The 19,973-nt window shown below is 43.4% G+C and overlaps 1 protein-coding gene across 3 annotated transcripts in view; it reads right to left on the minus strand.

The window, feature by feature from the left end:
• The window catches only part of LOC118943990 (nectin-1-like), a 571,645-nt gene that overhangs the window by 268,898 nt on the left and 282,774 nt on the right, over positions 1-19,973 (minus strand). The window contains exon 6 of one of the 3 annotated variants that reach the window (XM_036961059.1): positions 6,944-7,615. The exons of the other annotated variants lie outside the window; for them this stretch is intronic. Within the exon in view, the coding sequence (XP_036816954.1) occupies positions 7,110-7,615 (506 nt within the window). The 3' untranslated portion in view covers positions 6,944-7,109. Of the gene's footprint in view, positions 1-6,943; positions 7,616-19,973 lie in introns of those variants that run through there. 3 annotated transcript variants of the gene reach the window in all.

A 19,973-nucleotide genomic window follows, 5' to 3' on the forward strand; every position in this document is an offset into this window, starting at 1 on the left:
CTGTTGTTGTGGGGGAGATAGGTCTGTTGTTGTGGGATGATAGGTCTGTTGTTGTGGGGGACGATAGGTCTGTTGTTGTGGGTTGATAGGTCTGTTGTTGTGGGGACGATAGCTATGTTGTTGTGGGGGAGATATGTCTATTGTTGTGGGAGAGATAGGTATGTTGTTGTGGGGGAGATAGGTCTATTGTGGGGGAGATAGGTCTGTTGTTTTAGGGACGATAGGTATATTGTGGGGGCAATAGGTCTGTTGTCTATTGAACAGGCAGGAGGGCCCCTAAATAAAACCCATCTATAATCTCAACTTCGATATTATATACATTATTTACAATGGAATGTTGGGCTGAAGCTTACAGACGTAATGCTATTGTATACAAAAGAGAGAAAGCCTTTAGACTTAATGCTATTGTATACAAAAGAGAGAAAGCCTTTAGACTTAATGCTATTGTATACAAAAGTATATTGAGGGAATGACAATGAAAAACAAGATAGAGAATCATTTTTACAACAACCATAATCTATGGATTCAAGGACAACACCAATACCTAATTCTGTCATTCTCCCATGTTTGTTTTAATCATTTCAGGTCAAGTATGGCAGTGGTTCCTAAAAGGAACAAAACATTGATTTGTGCTTGAATAGAAATATAATTGACTTCAGTTATGGAAATGCTTTGGGCACTGGGACACCGTTGTGTTCTAGGGGTGTTTGAATTATACCAAATCTCTCAGAATTACCGTGGGAATAATTCTGTTTTCAACTCTGCAGACGTTCTCCAGCTATTTAGGTGTTTTTACGGGGAATCAAAGTGCCGGAGGGTTGAAGTGAAGAGGAAGTAACATCTAATGTCTCTCCTTTCTCTGTCATCTGATAGGACATTATGGAAGGTGTTTCTGACATCACAGAGATACAAGCTATTAGGATCATTCCTCCTCAACTTTAACGTCAAAGAGAACTTCTCTTCTTCATCTATGTTAAATCATTCTTTATATGCAATATATTTGAACAAAACCTCACTTCTCACAAAAGGCATAGCCCCTGAACACTTAGCTAACATACCGAAGGAATAAGAAAATAAAGGCTGATGTGTGGTCTCTTTCATAAAACGTGTTGCATGTGGTTTTCATTCAGAATCATTGCAGCAGAAATAAAGAACACAAGGCGAAAATAAACACGGTTTAACGTCGTTATAGTTGTGTTCTCATCATTAAAGTGTAACACATAGAGGTGGTTCAGAATCAGAATCACATTATAGTGGTGGTTCAGAATCAGAATCACATTATAGTGGTGGTTCAGAATCAGAATCACATTATAGTGTTGGTTCAGAATCAGAATCACATTATAGTGGTGGTTCAGAATCAGAATCACATTATAGTGGTGGTTCAGAATCAGAATCACATTATAGTGGTGGTTCAGAATCAGAATCACATTATAGTGGTGGTTCAGAATCAGAATCACATTATAGTGGTGGTTCAGAATCAGAATCACATTATAGTGGTGGTTCAGAATCAGAATCACATTATAGTGGTGGTTCAGAATCAGAATCACATTATAGTGGTGGTTCAGAATCAGAATCACATTATAGTGGTAGTTCAGAATCAGAATCACATTATAGTGGTGGTTCAGAATCAGAATCACATTATAGTGGTGGTTCAGAATCAGAATCACATTATAGTGGTGGTTCAGAATCAGAATCACATTATAGTGTTGGTTCAGAATCAGAATCACATTATAGTGGTGGTTCAGAATCAGAATCACATTATAGTGGTGGTTCAGAATCAGAATCACATTATAGTGGTGGTTCAGAATCAGAATCACATTATAGAGGTGGTTCAGAATCAGAATCACATTATAGTGGTGGTTCAGAATCAGAATCACATTATAGTGGTGGTTCCGAATCAGAATCACATTATAGTGGTGGTTCAGAATCAGAATCACATTATAGTGGTGGTTCAGAATCAGAATCACATTATAGTGTTGGTTCAGAATCAGAATCACATTATAGTGGTGGTTCAGAATCAGAATCAACACATTATGGTGGTGGTTCAGTATCAGAATCAACACATTATAGTGGTGGTTCAGAATCAGAATCACATTATAGTGTTGGTTCAGAATCAGAATCACATTATAGTGGTGGTTCAGAATCAGAATCACATTATAGTGTTGGTTCAGAATCAGAATCAAATTATAGTGGTGGTTCAGAATCAGAATCACATTATAGTGGTGGTTCAGAATCAGAATCAACACATTATAGTGGTGGTTCAGAATCAGAATCAACACATTATAGTGGTGGTTCAGAATCAGAATCACATTATAGTGGTGGTTCAGAATCAGAATCACATTATAGTGGTGGTTCAGAATCAGAATCACATTATAGTGGTGGTTCAGAATCAGAATCACATTATAGTGGTGGTTCAGAATCAGAATCACATTATAGTGGTGGTTCAGAATCAGAATCACATTATAGTGGTGGTTCAGAATCAGAATCAACACATTGTAGTGGTGGTTCAGAATCAGAATCATGTTGCTGGGTCTGCAGAGAAACATGTAACACTAATATTTGGTTTGCGTCCCAAATAGCACCCTATTCCCTATATAGTGCACTGCTCATTAGTAGTTTGCATTGTATGGGATAGGGTGCTTTTGAGATGAAACATTGGTCTCTACAGAATGATGAAATCCTGTCAGCCTCTGGCCAGCACATCATATCCCACCTCTCTACAAACACTGGCAAGGAGCCGTCTTCTCCTCTGATCTGTGAACACAAAGCCCGTCCTCCAATACCTCCTCCCACCAGCCTCCCCTGCAAACAACACCCATACATCCAACCCTCACATAAATCACATAAAAACAACACTTCATCTTTTCTCCCAGTTTAAAACGAGCCAGGTAAGTATCCTCTGTGCTTTGACTCCTGTCAAAAAGTCTTTGTCCTTTTTTGACAGAATTCCCACAACGTACTTAGTTTTTTGCCAATCATAATATTGTACTGTAGCTTGTGTGTGATGGACCTCAAAGCTGTGAGGACAAAGACTGTTTCTGCTGTGGACCTCAGCTACTGGCAAGCAAGATAGTGGGTTTAAAAAGCCAACCAATACAATGGCTCTCTAAAGGATGGTTGTATGCCCATCTACAGGTTCAGCTGCCAACACGTCAGGCAAAAATAACCATATTTTTTCTCCAGTATGAATCGATACAGAGCTGTTGCAATTTAATCTATGAAACAAAGACCATCACCCAATGAAAACAAACAACAACAAAAAGAAAAAACAGAGCTTGACAAATTCCGGTGTGACAATATTTATCACAATATTTCTCTATTCCCTTTGCTTTTAAAAATGTTCTCTCTGAAGGCAGAGAAGCACACCCACGTTTAGCATTGTCCTCATTGTCCTCATTGTCCCAGGAGGCTCCTGCTAAAGGTGGCGTGAGTGGGAAGTACTGTAGCTAGTACCTTAGGGACAATTCATACAGTCACACAGGCCCAACATCACTCTGGAACCTTCTGTTGAGATCCACAGTGATCCAACGTGGCTAAAATAAGACATGATTACGATCGCTCAACAACCCAAAGACACATTTTAATTACGTAAAGAGTTCGGGTACACAGGTAGACCCTTTCAAGATGCAGATTATTGAATGGACTTTCTCAGAGCATCATTGAAGTATTTTTGTTGTTGTTGTCTTGTCTGTTGAAAACACTGGACACCCCTTAAGAAGTGAAGATGTCACACAAAGTGAATGTGGGATCCATTTAAGTGGTTCATGACAGCAGCCTTTCTGCCTTCTTTCTCTCTCCTGCTTTCTCAGTGGAGCTAAAATGGCTGCCAAACTAAAATGGCCACTAAAACAACTCGGGCATCTGAATGTAGGGCACGTCGCGACGCATTCTCCTTCTATATCTACTGCCATCTCCTCTAGGCCTGTATGTATTACTGCCATGTCCACATGGCGTGTTGCGTTGACATGTGCCTGAGCTCTCAGTGCAGTGTGCACAGGCCTCATGATACCCTGAAGAGTACAGAGTTCTTACATAAAAAAAACATACATGTCTTTGGAGAGAAGCTAAAACATACATGTCTTTTTTTAGTTAGGTCTGGGAGGAGGCAAAAAATACATCATATACTCTAACACACAGTCAAGGGAGAATGGGGTAACCTGAGGCAAAGTTGAGCCGCCATACCTTGTTTCTATGAAACAATACACAAAATGAATAATTTGACCAAATATTTGGTAAGAGGTCATCATTTCATGGAGACCGTGAAGGAAGAAACCACATGGGAAAAGTGGTTAGCAAGTTGAGTCCAAAACACTGGTATTCACCAAGACAAATGAATTTATTGTGTTAAGAGGTTTCATGATGCTTGTATCTAAATTAAAGTAGATAATTACAAGATTGTTCTATACATCAGTTCTGGTCTGTATCAGCTTCAATGTGAGGTTATAAACCTGGCATGGAAGTACATCCTTGTAGCTGTATGGGCTAATAAAGTCAACATGTTTGTAGCTGTATGGGCTAATAAACTCAACATGTTTTTAGCTGTATGGGCTAATAAAGTCAACATGTTTGCCTTGGGGTACGTTGAGCCAATGGTTGAGCCAATTGCAAGTAAGAGCTAATTGAAGTGCTTTCTCACCAGGCGTAATGCAAGGCATATGAGGTAACAACAGGGCCTGGCCTATGTTAAAAGAGGCTTAAAATGATTAAAATACCGTTAGTTGTGTTTGGGAAATAAAGATAGACATGGTAGAAAAAGTATTGGTTTTCGGTACAGACATTTGAAAGGCGGACATCATACCTGGAGTAAGTAGTGCCGAGAAACCACTTATTAAAAAACATCCTGAAATATATGTAGATATCTTCGTTAGAAATAATCATTTATTTCCCTTGACGGAATGATGCTGAATGCACCAAAAATGTCTCAACTTACCCCAGTCTCCCCTACTACTATACTCTGTAGTATGGTGTGTTCTGCTGTAATACATGGGCGGAACCAGTCTTTACTAGTGTTGCTGGTCATACTGAATAAGAGACCATCTGTACAACTCCATCTATAGTTTGACATTTTACCCCCTAGACAACCTTTGACCCCTAGTTGTCCCCATAACATACAAAAACAAGTTATATATATAAAAAAAATGCAGAAAAGGCAATGGTGATGAGAAGAATAATAATAAAACAATGTATCATACATCCAGTGTTGGACTTTCACAATGTGCTTAGCAAATACCTCATCTCTCCCAAGTCTCTATACATGTAATACATTTAGAATATCATGGAAAAACACACAACAATAATCCACCTGTATTTTCCAAGTGACCAGATAACTCTTTCTGTCTGGCCTTCAAAAGTCAATGGGGGTTGGACATGAGTCCAATGGTAGTCAATGGTGGTTGGGCATGAGTCCAATGGAAGTCAATGGTGGTTGGGCATGAGTCCAATGGAAGTCAATGGTTTTTGGGCATGAGTCCAATGGAAGTCAATGGTTTTTGGGCATGAGTCCAATGGAAGTCAATGGTGGTTGGGCACGAGTCCAATGGAAGTCAATGGTTTTTGGGCATGAGTCCAATGGAAGTCAATGGTGGTTAGGCATGAGTCCAATGGTAGTCAATGGTGGTTGAACATGAGTCCAATGGAAGTCAATGTTGGTTAGGCATGAGTCCAATGACAAACTGTGTTTTGGATTATCTGCAGTTTCATCTCATGGAATTTCAATGTAATGTCATCTTTGACATGTTGATGATGAGCTCTTTAGGACTTGATGTTGCATGTTCTAAAGCTGATTTAGCTCACTGGGTGCTGATGGGCTGCGGGGTTGGGGTGGTACTACACAGAACTGCTCAGGGATGAGGTGGAGGGAGGGATGGGATGAGGTGTTGTGGTGGTAGTAGTGGTGGTGGTGGTGGTAGTAGTGGTGGTAGTAGTGGTGGTAGTGGTGGTAGTGGTGGTAGTAGTAGTGGTGGTAGTGGTGGTGGTGGTAGTAGTGGTGGTAGTAGTGGTGGTGGTGGTAGTAGTGGTGGTAGTAGTGGTGGTAGTGGTGGTAGTAGTGGTGGTAGTAGTGGTGGTGGTAGTAGTGGTAGTAGTGGTGGTAGTGGTGGTAGTAGTGATGGTGGTAGTAGTAGTGGTGGTAGTAGTGGTGGTAGTGGTGGTAGTGGTGGTAGTAGTAGTGGTGGTAGTGGTGGTGGTGGTAGTAGTGGTGGTAGTAGTGGTGGTGGTGGTAGTAGTGGTGGTAGTGGTGGTAGTGGTGGTGGTGGTGGTGGTGGTGGTAGGGTGGTGGTAGTAGTGGTAGTAGTGGTGGTGGTGGTAGTAGTGGTAAAGTGGTAGTGGTGGTTGTAGGGGTGGTGGTGGTAGTGGTGGTGGTGGTAGTAGTGGTGGTAGTGGTGGTGGTAGGGGTCGTAGTGGTGGTAGTGGAAGTAGGGGTGGTGGTGGTAGTGGTAGTAGTGGTGGTGGTGGTGGTGGTGGTAGTGGTGGTGGTAGTTGTGGTGGTAGTGGTGGTGGTAGTGGTGGTGGTAGTGGTAGTAGTGGTGGTGGTAGCGGTAGTAGTGGTGGTGGTAGCGGTAGTGGTGGTGGTGGTAGGGGTGGTGGTAGCGGTAGTGGTGGTGGTGGTAGGGGTGGTGGTGTGGTGGTAGTAGTAGTATTAGTGGTGGTGTGGTGGTAGTGGTGGCGGTATTAGTGGTGGTAGTGGTGGTGGTGGAAGTAGGGGTGGTAGTAGTGGTGGTAGTGGTGAAAGTAGTGGTGGTGGTGATGGTAGGGGTGGTGGTGTGGTGGTAGTGGTAGTAGTGGTGGTGTGGTGTTAGTAGGGGTGGTAGTAGTGGTGGTGGTGGAAGTAGGGGTGGTAGTAGTGGTGGTAGTGGTGGAAGTAGGGGTGGTGGTGGTAGGGGTGGTGGTGTGGTGGTAGTAGTGGGGGTAGTAGTGGTGGTAGTAGTGGTGGTGTTAGGGGAGGTGGTGAGGTGGTAGTAGTGATGGTGTTAGGGGTGGTGGTGAGGTGGTAGTAGTGGTGGTGTTAGGGGTGGTGGTGTGGTGGTAGTAGTGATGGTAGTGGTGGTGCTAGTGCGATGGTAAGTGGGTGGGACGGGAGCTTGGTTGGTTTGGTTGTTTGTTGCACGTCCCTACACATACCACTCTTTCTTTGAAATGACAGAGCCATCGGTTTGGGACACCATATCATCGGCTATATCCGGCCCGGGGTTGTACTGGAAAGCGAGAGTCCGTTCATCATAATCTTGACTCTCTCCTTCGTCCACTGTGAAATAGGGCCTCTTCAAGTCCTCCGCATCTCCGTCAAAATCACGCTCGCTCGCCTCAAACCCTCCGGTCACAGCGATCTGGGCAGGCTTCTTCTCGTCATCTGAGTCGTCTGGGTACTGCAGGTTGTTGGGGATGGGAGGGTGTGCTGGCAGGCCCCCGGCCTTGCTGTAGCCGTTCCCAAACACCTGCTTCTTGGTGCTGTAGTCGCCCTTGAAGGTGCGCTGGCGGCGGCGCAGGAACACAAAGAGCAGGGTGGCGGCCGCCGCTAACAGGACGACCCCGCCCACGGCGCCCCCGATGACGGCACCCGCATTGTGCTGCTCCTGCGGGATCTCACGGCCCCCAGGTGGCGGGTTGTTAGGGAATTCTGGGTAGGAAAAGACAGATGGAAGGGGTGTGTCAGTGCTCAGGTGGGAGGAGGAGGAGGGAGTGTGCTTTGTGTGCAGGTGCTCTGTTTTGGGAAGGAAGGAAGGAAGGAAGACAGGGAAGGATAAGCAAAGGGAACAGGAAGGACCCCCCCACACACCCCCACCCCACGCCCCCGGAAGCGCACCAACGACGGACCCCCCCACCCACTGCAAAGCAAGCTTTAGTCATCGCCATCCACATGTGACTCTCAAAAGAGAAAGGCAGAAACATACACTGCCAGTCTCACACACCACACACTGCCAGTCTCACACACCACACAGTGCCAGTCTCACACACCACACACTGCCAGTCTCACACACCACACACTGCCAGTCTCACACACCACACACTGCTAGTCTCACACACCATACACTGCAGGCCTCACACACCACACACTGACAGTCTCACACACCACACACTGCCAGTCTCACACACCACACACTGCCAGTCTCACACACCACACACTGCCAGTCTCACACACCACACACTGCCAGTCTCACACACCACACAGTGCCAGTCTCACACACCACACACTGCCAGTCTCACACACCACACACTGCCAGTCTTACACATCACACACTGCCAGTCTGTAACACACCACACACTGCCAGTCTCACACACCACACACTGCCAGTCTCACACACCACACACTGCCAGTCTCACACACCACACACTGCCAGTCTCACACACCACACACTGCCAGTCTCACACACCACACACTGCCAGTCTCACAGACAACACACTGCCAGTCTCACACACCACACACTGCCAGTCTGTAACACATCACACACTGCCAGTCTCACACACCACATACTGCCAGTCTCACAGACAACACACTGCCAGTCTCACACACCACACACTGCCAGTCTGTAACACATCACACACTGCCAGTCTCACACACCACAAACTGCCAGTCTCACACACCACACACTGCCAGTCTCACACATCACACACTGCCAGTCTGTTACACACCTCACACTGCCAGTCTGTAACACACCACACACTGCCAGTCTGTAACACACCGCACACTGCCAGTCTGTAACACATCACACACTGCCAGTCTGTAACACACCACACACTGCCAGTCTGTAACACACCACACACTGTCAGTCTCACACACCACACACTGCCAGTCTCACACACCACACACTGCCAGTCTGTAACACATCACACACTGCCAGTCTCACACACCACACACTGCCAGTCTCACACACCACACACTGCCAGTCTGTAACACACCACACACTGCCAGTCTGTAACACATCACACACTGCCAGTCTGTAACACATCACACACTGCCAGTCTGTAACACATCACACACTGCCAGTCTGTGACACATCACACACCGCCAGTCTGTAACACACCACACACTGCCAGTCTCACACATCACACACTGCCAGTCTGTAACACACCACACACTGCCAGTCCGTAACACATCATACACTGCCAGTCTCTAACACATCACACACTGCCAGTCTCACACACCACACACTGCCAGTCTATAACACATCACACACTGCCAGTTTGTAACACATCACACACTGCCAGTCTCACACACCACACACTGCCAGTCTCACACACCACACACTGCCAGTCTCACACACCACACACTGCAAGTCTGTAACACATCACACACTGCCAGTCTCACACACCACACACTGCCAGTCTGTAACACATCACACACTGCCAGTCTGTAACACATCACACACTGCCAGTCTGTAACACATCACACACTGCCAGTCTAATAAACAAGAAAATGCAGACACAGAGCACTACTTTTGACCAGGGCAACATAAGTGGACTATACGAGGAATACCGTGCCATTTGGGAACACGTGATTGGTGTGACCCCTTGTCTAATAGGAGCAGGATGGCCTAGTCTAACAGGAACAGGAACAGGATGGCCTTGTCTAACAGGAACAGGATGGCCTTGTCTAACAGGAACAGGATGGCCTTGTCTAACAGGAACAGGATGGCCTTGTCTAACAGGAACAGGATGGCCTTGTCTAACAGGAACAGGATGGCCTTGTCTAACAGGAACAGGATGGCCTTGTCTAACAGGAACAGGATGGCCTAGTCTAACAGGAACAGGAACAGGATGGCATTGTCTAACAGGAACAGGATGGCCTTGTCTAACAGGAACAGGATGGACTTGTCTATCAGGAACAGGATGGTCTTGTCTAACAGGGACAGGATGGCCTTGTCTAACAGGAACAGGATGGTCTTGTCTAACAGTAACAGGATGGTCTTGTCTAACAGGAAGAACAGGATGGCCTTGTCAAACAGGAACAGGATGGTCTTGTCTAACAGGAACAGGATGGTCTTGTCTAACAGGAACAGGATGGCCTTGTCTATCAGGAACAGGATGGCCTTGTCTAACAGGAACAGGATGGTCTTGTCTAACAGGAACAGGATGGTCTTGTCTAACAGGAACAGGATGGTCTTGTCTAACAGGAACAGGATGGTCTTGTCTAACAGGAACAGGATGGTCTTGTCTAACAGGAACAGGATGGTCTTGTCTAACAGGAACAGGATGGTCTTGTCTAACAGGAACAGGAACGGGATGGTCTTGTCTAACAGGAACAGGATGGCCTTGTCTAACAGGAACAGGAACAGGATGGCCTTGTCTAACAGGAACAGGAACAGGATGGCCTTGTCTAACAGGAACAGGATGGTCTTGTCTAACAGGAACATGATAGTCTTGTCTAACATAAACAGGATGGCCTTGTCTAACAGGAACAGGATGGTCTTGTCTAACAGGAACAGGATGGTCTTGTCTAACAGGAAGAGGATGGCCTTGTCTAACAGGAACAGGATGGCCTTGTCTAACAGGAACAGGAACAGGTTGGTCTTGTCTAACAGGAACAGAATGGCCTAGTCTAACAGCAACAGGATGGTATTGTCTAACAGCAACAGAATGGCCTAGTCTAACAGGAACAGGATGGCCTTGTCTAACAGGAACAGAATGGCCTAGTCTAACAGGAACAGGATGGTCTTGTCTAACAGCAACAGAATGGCCTATTCTAACTGAAACAGGATGGTATTTTCTAACAGCAACAGAATGGCCTAGTCTAACAGGATCAGGATAGGTTTGTGCCACAGACAGACAGCAGATAATCACAGTTGCAGGCTGAACACTAGGCACAGTATGGGAGGGCAGAGGGAGAAGAGGGAAAAGAGGGAGGGAGGAAGAGACAGGAGGGGGGGAGAAAAAGGAGATAGGGAAGGGAGGGATGGATGGAGAGGAGTGAAGGAGCGTAGGGAGGGAGGGATGGGAGGGAGAGAAAGGAGGGAGAGGAGTAAAGAACAGGGGGAGGAAGAGGAGGGAGAGACAGGAGGGTGGGAGAGGAGGGAGAGGAGGGAGAGGAGGGAGGGACAGGAGGGAGAGGAGTAAAGAACAGGGGGAGGAAGAGGAGGGAGAGACAGGATGGTGGGAGAGGAGGGAGAGGAGGGAGGGACAAGAGGGAGGGAGAGGAAGGATGGAGAGGAAGGAGTGACAGGACAATGACTCTATTCTTATTATCTAAGGCTCCTTGTTATAGTCCAACCACAAGCCTGAATAATACTTGGTCTCTCAACCCTGCTAAAAATCCCTTATAGTGGATGAAATGCTATCTAAACGACAACCAACTTAGAAATGTTTCAGAGTACATTGATGCCGACTACGCCACACAATTTTTCCCCCTCCTAATTCACATCTCGCTCTCTTTCCCTCTCTCGCTGTCTCTCCCACTCCTCTCTCAGGATAAGTGACCGACCATCTCGATTCGTTTGAAAATGTGTTTTTGACATTGGATAAAAGTACAGACTCTGAGCTAGGAAATGGTGTATCATACACTACAGTTGAGGAACAATGGGAAAGTAATTCTGCTTTTAAAGTTGATCAACTAGAAACGCCACTTTTGAATGTTTTGGTATCTAGTGAAGAGCTCTTCTTTGTCTACACCCATTCAGCATCGTTACCACCCTCTTCAGCCTTAGACCCACCCATCTCATTAAGGATTCACATGTATGACATCAGCATATAGCTGACAACGTGTTAACTTTAGGTCATTTGTATTCATTATTACAGGAAAAATAAACTCACAACAAGATCATTCCTTATAAGTTAGTGAAAAGCTAATTACTGAAAATAGCTTACGGTTGTGAATGTGATTAAAAACAAGCTAAATATTCTACAGGAGTATATTAGAACTTGGTCTGTCTTGCTGTCCTAACCTTATATCCTAATTTGACTTTTGTGCAGTTAACTAAACAATGAACCATAATCCCAACTCATGACGTTACTATCCTGCATGAATCTGCAGGTAGCTAACCAACCAGGTCCAATGGTAGCTAGCTAGCTAACATCAGGCTATGACTATCAATGCAAATGGCTCCGAGATACAAATTATATAATAATATAACTACACAGATCATACGTAATGTTAGCTAGCGAGGAAACCAAGCTAATGTTAGTAACAGAGAGGGTGAAGTGTTTATCCATGTATACAGGTAGAAAAATCAAGCTAGCAACATTTTCAGATATTATACATTTCAAATTTTGTCAGAACGTGATTTTCATTGGAAGTGAAAGCTTCAGCTAATAGTAAGCTTTAACTTCTGAAGATGACGTTCTGACTTAATTTGAAATGTATAATATCTGAAAATGTATCTAGCTAGATTTTTCTACCCGTATACATGGATCAACGCTTCTCCCTCTCTGCCACGGTTGCCCTTAGTTTGAAGATGTAATCCAGAGACAGGTGTTTATAGGTGTGTTCTCTATTCGACTCACTCTGCATATTTGCAATCAAATGCCAGAATTCTCTCCTCTCTCATACCTGCTTCCACCAGGCATTCTACTAATTTCAAAACTGTCTCCTCCAGAAAGTAAAGAGCAACATCTTTGCAGTTATTCATGATATCTATAAAAAAAACAGCTGATTTAGAAATGATTACCTACACATACTGAACAGCCTTTTGTTATAGACAGAAGCATGCTACATGGCAAACCAATCTGAACTCATCTCTCGGCTTGTCCAGCCCATCCATTATATGATACACCATTTCCTAGCTCAGAGTCTGTACTATTAAGGCACATGAAAGTTCACGTCCCAGACGGCATTCCTGCTCAAAAAAACGCATTTTGAAAACTAAATCATGTTTTACGATCAAATGCCTCTCCTGTGAAGTAGTGACGAGCAACATACGCCTCATTTCCTGAAACAAGTCACATATAGACATAGGTTGAATAAACCGCTTTGCTCTTCAAGGCTCTCTCTCCGGGGCATAGGCAGACTTCTCCCCTTTAGGCATAGGCAGACTTCACTCCTAGGCATAGGCAGACTTCTCTCAGAGGCATAGGCAGACTTCTCTCCGGTGCATAGGCAGACTTCTCTCCGAGACATAGGCAGACTTCTCTCCGAGGCAGAGGCAGACTTCTATCCGAGGCATAGGCAGACATCTCTCCGAGGCATAGGCAGACTTCTCTCCGAGACATAGGCACAGTTCTCTCCGAGGCATAGGCAGACTTCTCTCCGAGGCATAAGCAGACTTCTCTCCTAGGCATAGGCAGACTTCTCTCCGAGGCTTAGGCAGACTTCTCTCCGAGGCATAGGCAGACTTCTCTCCGGGGCATAGGCAGACTTCTCTCCGAGACATCGGCAGACTTCTCTCCGAGGCAGAGGCAGACTTCTCTCCGAGGCTTAGGCAGACTTCTCTCCGAGGCTTAGGCAGACTTCTCTCCGAGGCAGAGGCAGATTTCTCTCCGAGGCATAGGCAGACTTCTCTCCGAGGCATAGGCAGACTTCTCTCCGAGACAGAGGCAGAGTGACGATTATCTGACAATGATCAAATCCGGAGCTCAGAGGTACTGCTTGTCTAAACCTGCAGGGCTACATTACAATTAGCTTCAATAGAAAACACCCTGAATCCTCACGAGAGGAAAAATAAAGAAAAGGAAGCTCAGTGTCTAGTCTAGTAAAAGGATAAAGGAATCTCAGTGTCTAGTCTAGTAAAAGGATAAAGGAATCTCAGTGTCTAGTCTAGTAAAAGGATAAAGGAATCTCAGTGTCTAGTCTAGTAAAAGGATCAAGGAAGCTCAGTGTCTAGTCTAGTAAAAGGATAAAGGAATCTCAGTATCTAGTCTAGTAAAAGGATAAAGGAATCTCAGTGTCTAGTCTAGTAAAAGGATAAAGGAATCTCAGTGTCTAGTCTAGTAAAGGATCAAGGAAGCTCAGTGTCTAGTCTAGTAAAAGGATAAAGGAATCTCAGTATCTAGTCTAGTAAAAGGATCAAGGAAGCTCAGTGTCTAGTCTAGTAAAAGGATAAAGGAATCTCAGTATCTAGTCTAGTAAAAGGATAAAGGAATCTCAGTGTCTAGTCTAGTAAAAGGATAAAGGAATCTCAGTGTCTAGTCTAGTAAAAGGATAAAGGAATCTCAGTGTCTAGTCTAGTAAAAGGATAAAGAAATCTCAGTGTCTAGTCTAGTAAAAGGATAAAGGAATTTCAGTGTCTAGTCTAGTAAAAGGATAAAGTAATCTCAGTGTCTAGTCTAGTAAAAGGATAAAGGAATCTCAGTATCTAGTCTAGTAAAAGGATAAAGGAATCTCAGTGTCTAGTCTAGTAAAAGGATAAAGGAACCTCAGTGTCTAGTCTAGTAAAAGGATAAAGGAATCTCAGTGTCTAGTCTAGTAAAAGGATAAAGGAATCTCAGTATCTAGTCTAGTAAAAGGATAAAGGAATCTCAGTGTCTAGTCTAGTAAAAGGATAAAGTAATCTCAGTGTCTAGTCTAGTAAAAGGATAAAGGAATCTCAGTATCTAGTCTAGTAAAAGGATAAAGGAATCTCAGTGTCTAGTCTAGTAAAAGGATAAAGGAATCTCACTGTCTAGTCCAGTAAAAGGATAAAGGAATCTCAGTGTCTAGTCTAGTAAAAGGATCAAGGAAGCTCAGTGTCTAGTCTAGTAAAAGGATAAAGGAATCTCAGTATCTAGTCTAGTAAAAGGATAAAGGAATCTCAGTGTCTAGTCTAGTAAAAGGATAAAGGAATCTCAGTGTCTAGTCTAGTAAAAGGATAAAGGAATCTCAGTGTCTAGTCTAGTAAAAGGATAAAGGAATCTCAGTGTCTAGTCTAGTAAAAGGATAAAGGAATCTCAGTGTCTAGTCTAGTAAAAGGATAAAGTAATCTCAGTGTCTAGTCTAGTAAAAGGATAAAGGAATCTCAGTATCTAGTCTAGTAAAAGGATAAAGGAATCTCAGTGTCTAGTCTAGTAAAAGGATAAAGGAACCTCAGTGTCTAGTCTAGTAAAAGGATAAAGGAATCTCAGTGTCTAGTCTAGTAAAAGGATAAAGGAATCTCAGTATCTAGTCTAGTAAAAGGATAAAGGAATCTCAGTGTCTAGTCTAGTAAAAGGATAAAGGAATCTCAGTGTCTAGTCTAGTAAAAGGATAAAGTAATCTCAGTGTCTAGTCTAGTAAAAGGATAAAGGAATCTCAGTATCTAGTCTAGTAAAAGGATAAAGGAATCTCAGTGTCTAGTCTAGTAAAAGGATAAAGGAACCTCAGTGTCTAGTCTAGTAAAAGGATAAAGGAATCTCAGTGTCTAGTCTAGTAAAAGGATAAAGGAATCTCAGTATCTAGTCTAGTAAAAGGATAAAGGAATCTCAGTGTCTAGTCTAGTAAAAGGATAAAGTAATCTCAGTGTCTAGTCTAGTAAAAGGATAAAGGAATCTCAGTATCTAGTCTAGTAAAAGGATAAAGGAATCTCAGTGTCTAGTCTAGTAAAAGGATAAAGGAATCTCACTGTCTAGTCTAGTAAAAGGATAAAGGAATCTCAGTGTCTAGTCTAGTAAAAGGATCAAGGAAGCTCAGTGTCTAGTCTAGTAAAAGGATAAAGGAATCTCAGTATCTAGTCTAGTAAAAGGATAAAGGAATCTCAGTGTCTAGTCTAGTAAAAGGATAAAGGAATCTCAGTGTCTAGTCTAGTAAAAGGATAAAGGAATCTCAGTGTCTAGTCTAGTAAAAGGATAAAGGAATCTCAGTGTCTAGTCTAGTAAAAGGATAAAGGAATCTCAGTGTCTAGTCTAGTAAAAGGATAAAGTAATCTCAGTGTCTAGTCTAGTAAAAGGATAAAGGAATCTCAGTATCTAGTCTAGTAAAAGGATAAAGGAATCTCAGTGTCTAGTCTAGTAAAAGGATAAAGGAACCTCAGTGTCTAGTCTAGTAAAAGGATAAAGGAATCTCAGTGTCTAGTCTAGTAAAAGGATAAAGGAATCTCAGTATCTAGTCTAGTAAAAGGATAAAGGAATCTCAGTGTCTAGTCTAGTAAAAGGATAAAGGAATCTCAGTATCTAGTCTAGTAAAAGGATAAAGGAATCTCAGTATCTAGTCTAGTAAAAGGATAAAGGAATCTCAGTGTCTAGTCTAGTAAAAGGATAAAGGAATCTCAGTGTCTAGTCTAGTAAAAGGATAAAGGAATCTCAGTGTCTAGTCTAGTAAAAGGATAAAGTAATCTCAGTGTCTAGTCTAGTAAAAGGATAAAGGAATCTCAGTATCTAGTCTAGTAAAAGGATAAAGGAATCTCAGTGTCTAGTCTAGTAAAAGGATAAAGGAATATCAGTGTCTAGTCTAGTAAAAGGATAAAGGGGGAGAGGATGGTGAGAGCAGCAGAAAGAGAAAACATTCCCCCTAACCCCTAACCCTAACTATAACCCCTAACCCTAACCCCTAACCCCTAACCCTAAAACATTCACCTATGGCATGCTACGACAGCCGTGAACCTTTCTACTAAGAAGACAGAGACTAGAGGATGCATACATTCATGTGGAGGTGGAAACACTAATGTAGGATCACAGAGTGATACAACGCTGCAACATTCAGCTGCGGGATAGCAGCCGTAATGTTTCCGTAACAGACAGAAAATATGAGATGCGCACATGCATGGAACATGTTGGCAACAATACCAAAAGACAGAGGCTTCGGGCTACAAACATCTCACCTCTACTGGCTAGCCCACGCCAGGGGCCACACTGGGCTACAATACTTTAATTCCCTTAACACATCAACCACCCATAGTGTATCAGCCTTAATGTTTCTGCATAGAAGAGAGAATTTACGATGCATTGAAAACGGTTGGCAACAGTGTCAGAGGACGGAACAGGCTATACATGGGCTACAACAATGTGATGGTGTGTTCTCTCTCCGAGATACACTGAAAATATATATTCTATGGTCCAATAATACAAAGACACACTGGGCTACAAGTCTACCAGTTCCGGGCAACATTTACCTATGGTTCTGTTTCTGCTAAAGTAGACAGAATAACGGCCTCACACACACGAAACACGGCACAACATGTCAGCTGTGCATCACACGATCACAGTGCTACAACGCTATCACGTCTAACGCCAGTAGCCATTATCTCAAAGTTATTGTATTCTTTCACAGGGAGAAAAATGTACTTCACAACCAATGCCTCTGTTTTTCAAATCATTCACCACGTCCAGATTAAACTAACTTCTGTTATTCTCCCATTCACCACGTACAGATTAAACTAATTTCTGTAATTCTACCATTCACCACGTACAGATTAAACTAATTTCTGTAATTCTACCATTCACCACGTCCAGATTAAACTAATTTCTGTAATTCTACCATTCACCACGTACAGATTAAACTAATTTCTGTTATTCTACCATTCACCACGTCCAGATTAAACACATTTCTGTTATTCACCCATTCACCACGTCCAGATTACACTAATTTCTGTTATTCTACCATTCACCACGTCCAGATTAAACTAATTTCTGTTATTCTACCATTCACCACGTCCAGATTAAACTAACTTCTGTTATTCTACCATTCACCACGTCCAGATTAAACTAACTTCTGTTATTCTACCATTCACCACGTCCAGATTAAACTAACTTCTGTTATTCTCCCATTCAAAACGTACAGATTAAACTAACTTCTGTTATTCTCCCATTCACCAAATCCAGATTAAACTAACTTCTGTTATTCTACCATTCACCACGTCCAGATTAAACTAACTTCTGTTATTCTCCATATTCACCACGTACAGATTAAACTAACTTCTGTTATTCTACCATTCACCACGTACAGATTAAACTAACTTCTGTTATTCTCCATATTCACCACGTACAGATTAAACTAACTTCTGTTATTCTACCATTCACCACGTACAGATTAAACTAACTTCTGTTATTCTACCATTCACCACGTACAGATTAAACTAATTTATGTTATTCTACCATTCACCACGTATAGATTAAACACATTTATGTTATTCTCTGTTATTATTAACCAGAGCCCAAATGGCACCCTTTATAGTGCACTACTAGTAACCAGAGCCCAAATGGCATCCTTTATAGTGCACTACAATTAACCAGAGCCCAAATGGCATCCTTTATAGTGCACTACAATTAACCAGAGCCCAAATGGCATCCTTTATAGTGCACTACAATTAACCAGAGCCCAAATGGCATCCTTTATAGTGCACTACTATTAACCAGAGCCCAAATGGCACCCTTTATAGTGCACTACTAGTAACCAGAGCCCAAATGGCATCCTTTATAGTGCACTACAATTAACCAGAGCCCAAATGGCATCCTTTATAGTGCACTACAATTAACCAGAGCCCAAATGGCACCCTTTATAGTGCACTACTATTAACCAGAGCCCAAATGGCACCCTATGCCCTTTATAGTGCACTACTATTATCCAGAGCCCACATGACACCCTATTCCCTTTATAGTGCACTACTATTAACCAGAGCCCAAATGACACCCTATTCCCTTTATAGTGCACTACTATTAACCAGAGCCCAAATGACACCCTATTCCCTTTATAGTGCACTACTATTAACCAGAGCCCAAATGACACCCTATTCCCTTTATAGTGCACTACTATTAACCAGAGCCCAAATGACACCCTTTATAGTGCACTATTATTATCCAGAGCCCAAATGACATATACACTATATATACAAATGTACTGTATATGGATACCTCCAAATTAGTGGATTCGGCTGTTTCAGACAAACCCATTTTTAACAGGTGAATAAAATTGAGCACACCACCATGCAATCTCCATAGACAAACATTAACAGTAGAATGGCCCGTACTGAAGAGCTCAGTGACTTTCAACGTGGCACCGTCATAGGATGCCACCTTTCCAACAAGTCAGTTCGTCAAATTTCTGCCTTGCTAGAGCTGCCCTGGTCAACTATAAGTGCTGTTATTGTGAAGTGGACACATCTAGGAGCAAAAACGGCTCAGCCACGAAGTGGTAGACCACACAAGCTCACAGAACGGGACTGCTGAGTGCTGAAGCACATAAACATCATCTGTCCTCCGTCGCAAATCTCACTACTGAGTTCCAAACTGCCTCTGGAAGCAACGTCAGCACGTTAACTGTTCATTGGGAGCTTCATGAAATGAGTTTCCATGGTCGAGCAGCCACACACAAGCCTAAGATCACCATGCGCAACTCCAAGCGTCGGCTGGAGTGGTGTAAAGCCACCGCCATTGTACTTTGGAGCAGTGGAAATGTGTTCTCTGGAGTGACTAATCATGCTTCACCATCTGGCAGTCCGACGGACAAATCCGGGTTTGGCGGATGCTAGGAGAACGCTACCTGCCCCAATGCATAGTCCCAACTGTAAAGGTTGGTGGAGGAGGAATAATGGTCTGGGGCTGTTGTTCATGGTTCGGGCCCCATGGTTCGGGAAATATTAACACTACAGCATACAACACATTCTAGATGATTCTGTGCTTCCAACTTTGTGGTAACGGTTTGATAAAGACCCTTTCCTGTTTCAGCATGACAATGCCCGTGTGCACAAAGTGAGGTCCATATAGAAATGGTTTGTCAAGATTGCTGTGGAAGAATTTAACTGGCCTGCACAGAGCCCTGACCTCAACCCCATCGATCACCTTTGGGATGAATTGGAACGCCGACTGCAAGCCAGGCCTACACGGCCAACATCAGTGCCCGACCTCACTAATGCTCTTGTGGCTGAAGCAAGTCCCTGCAGCAACGTTCCAACATCTAGTGGAAAGCCTTCCCAGAAGAGTGGAGGCTGTTATAGCAGCAAAGTGGGGACCGAATTTCCTGGATTTCTGGATAAATTGGTCATAAAATTTGATCTGATCTTCATCTAAGTCACAACAATAGACAAACACACTGTGCTTAAACCTATAACACACAAATTATGGTATTTTTCTTGTCTATATTGAATGCATGATTTAAACATTCACAGTGTAGGTTGGAAAAAGTATGTGAACCCCTAAGCTAATGACTTCTCCAAAAGATAATT

This window comes from Oncorhynchus mykiss, chromosome 24 (genome assembly GCF_013265735.2).
Source record: "Oncorhynchus mykiss isolate Arlee chromosome 24, USDA_OmykA_1.1, whole genome shotgun sequence".
NCBI lineage: Eukaryota > Metazoa > Chordata > Actinopteri > Salmoniformes > Salmonidae > Oncorhynchus > Oncorhynchus mykiss.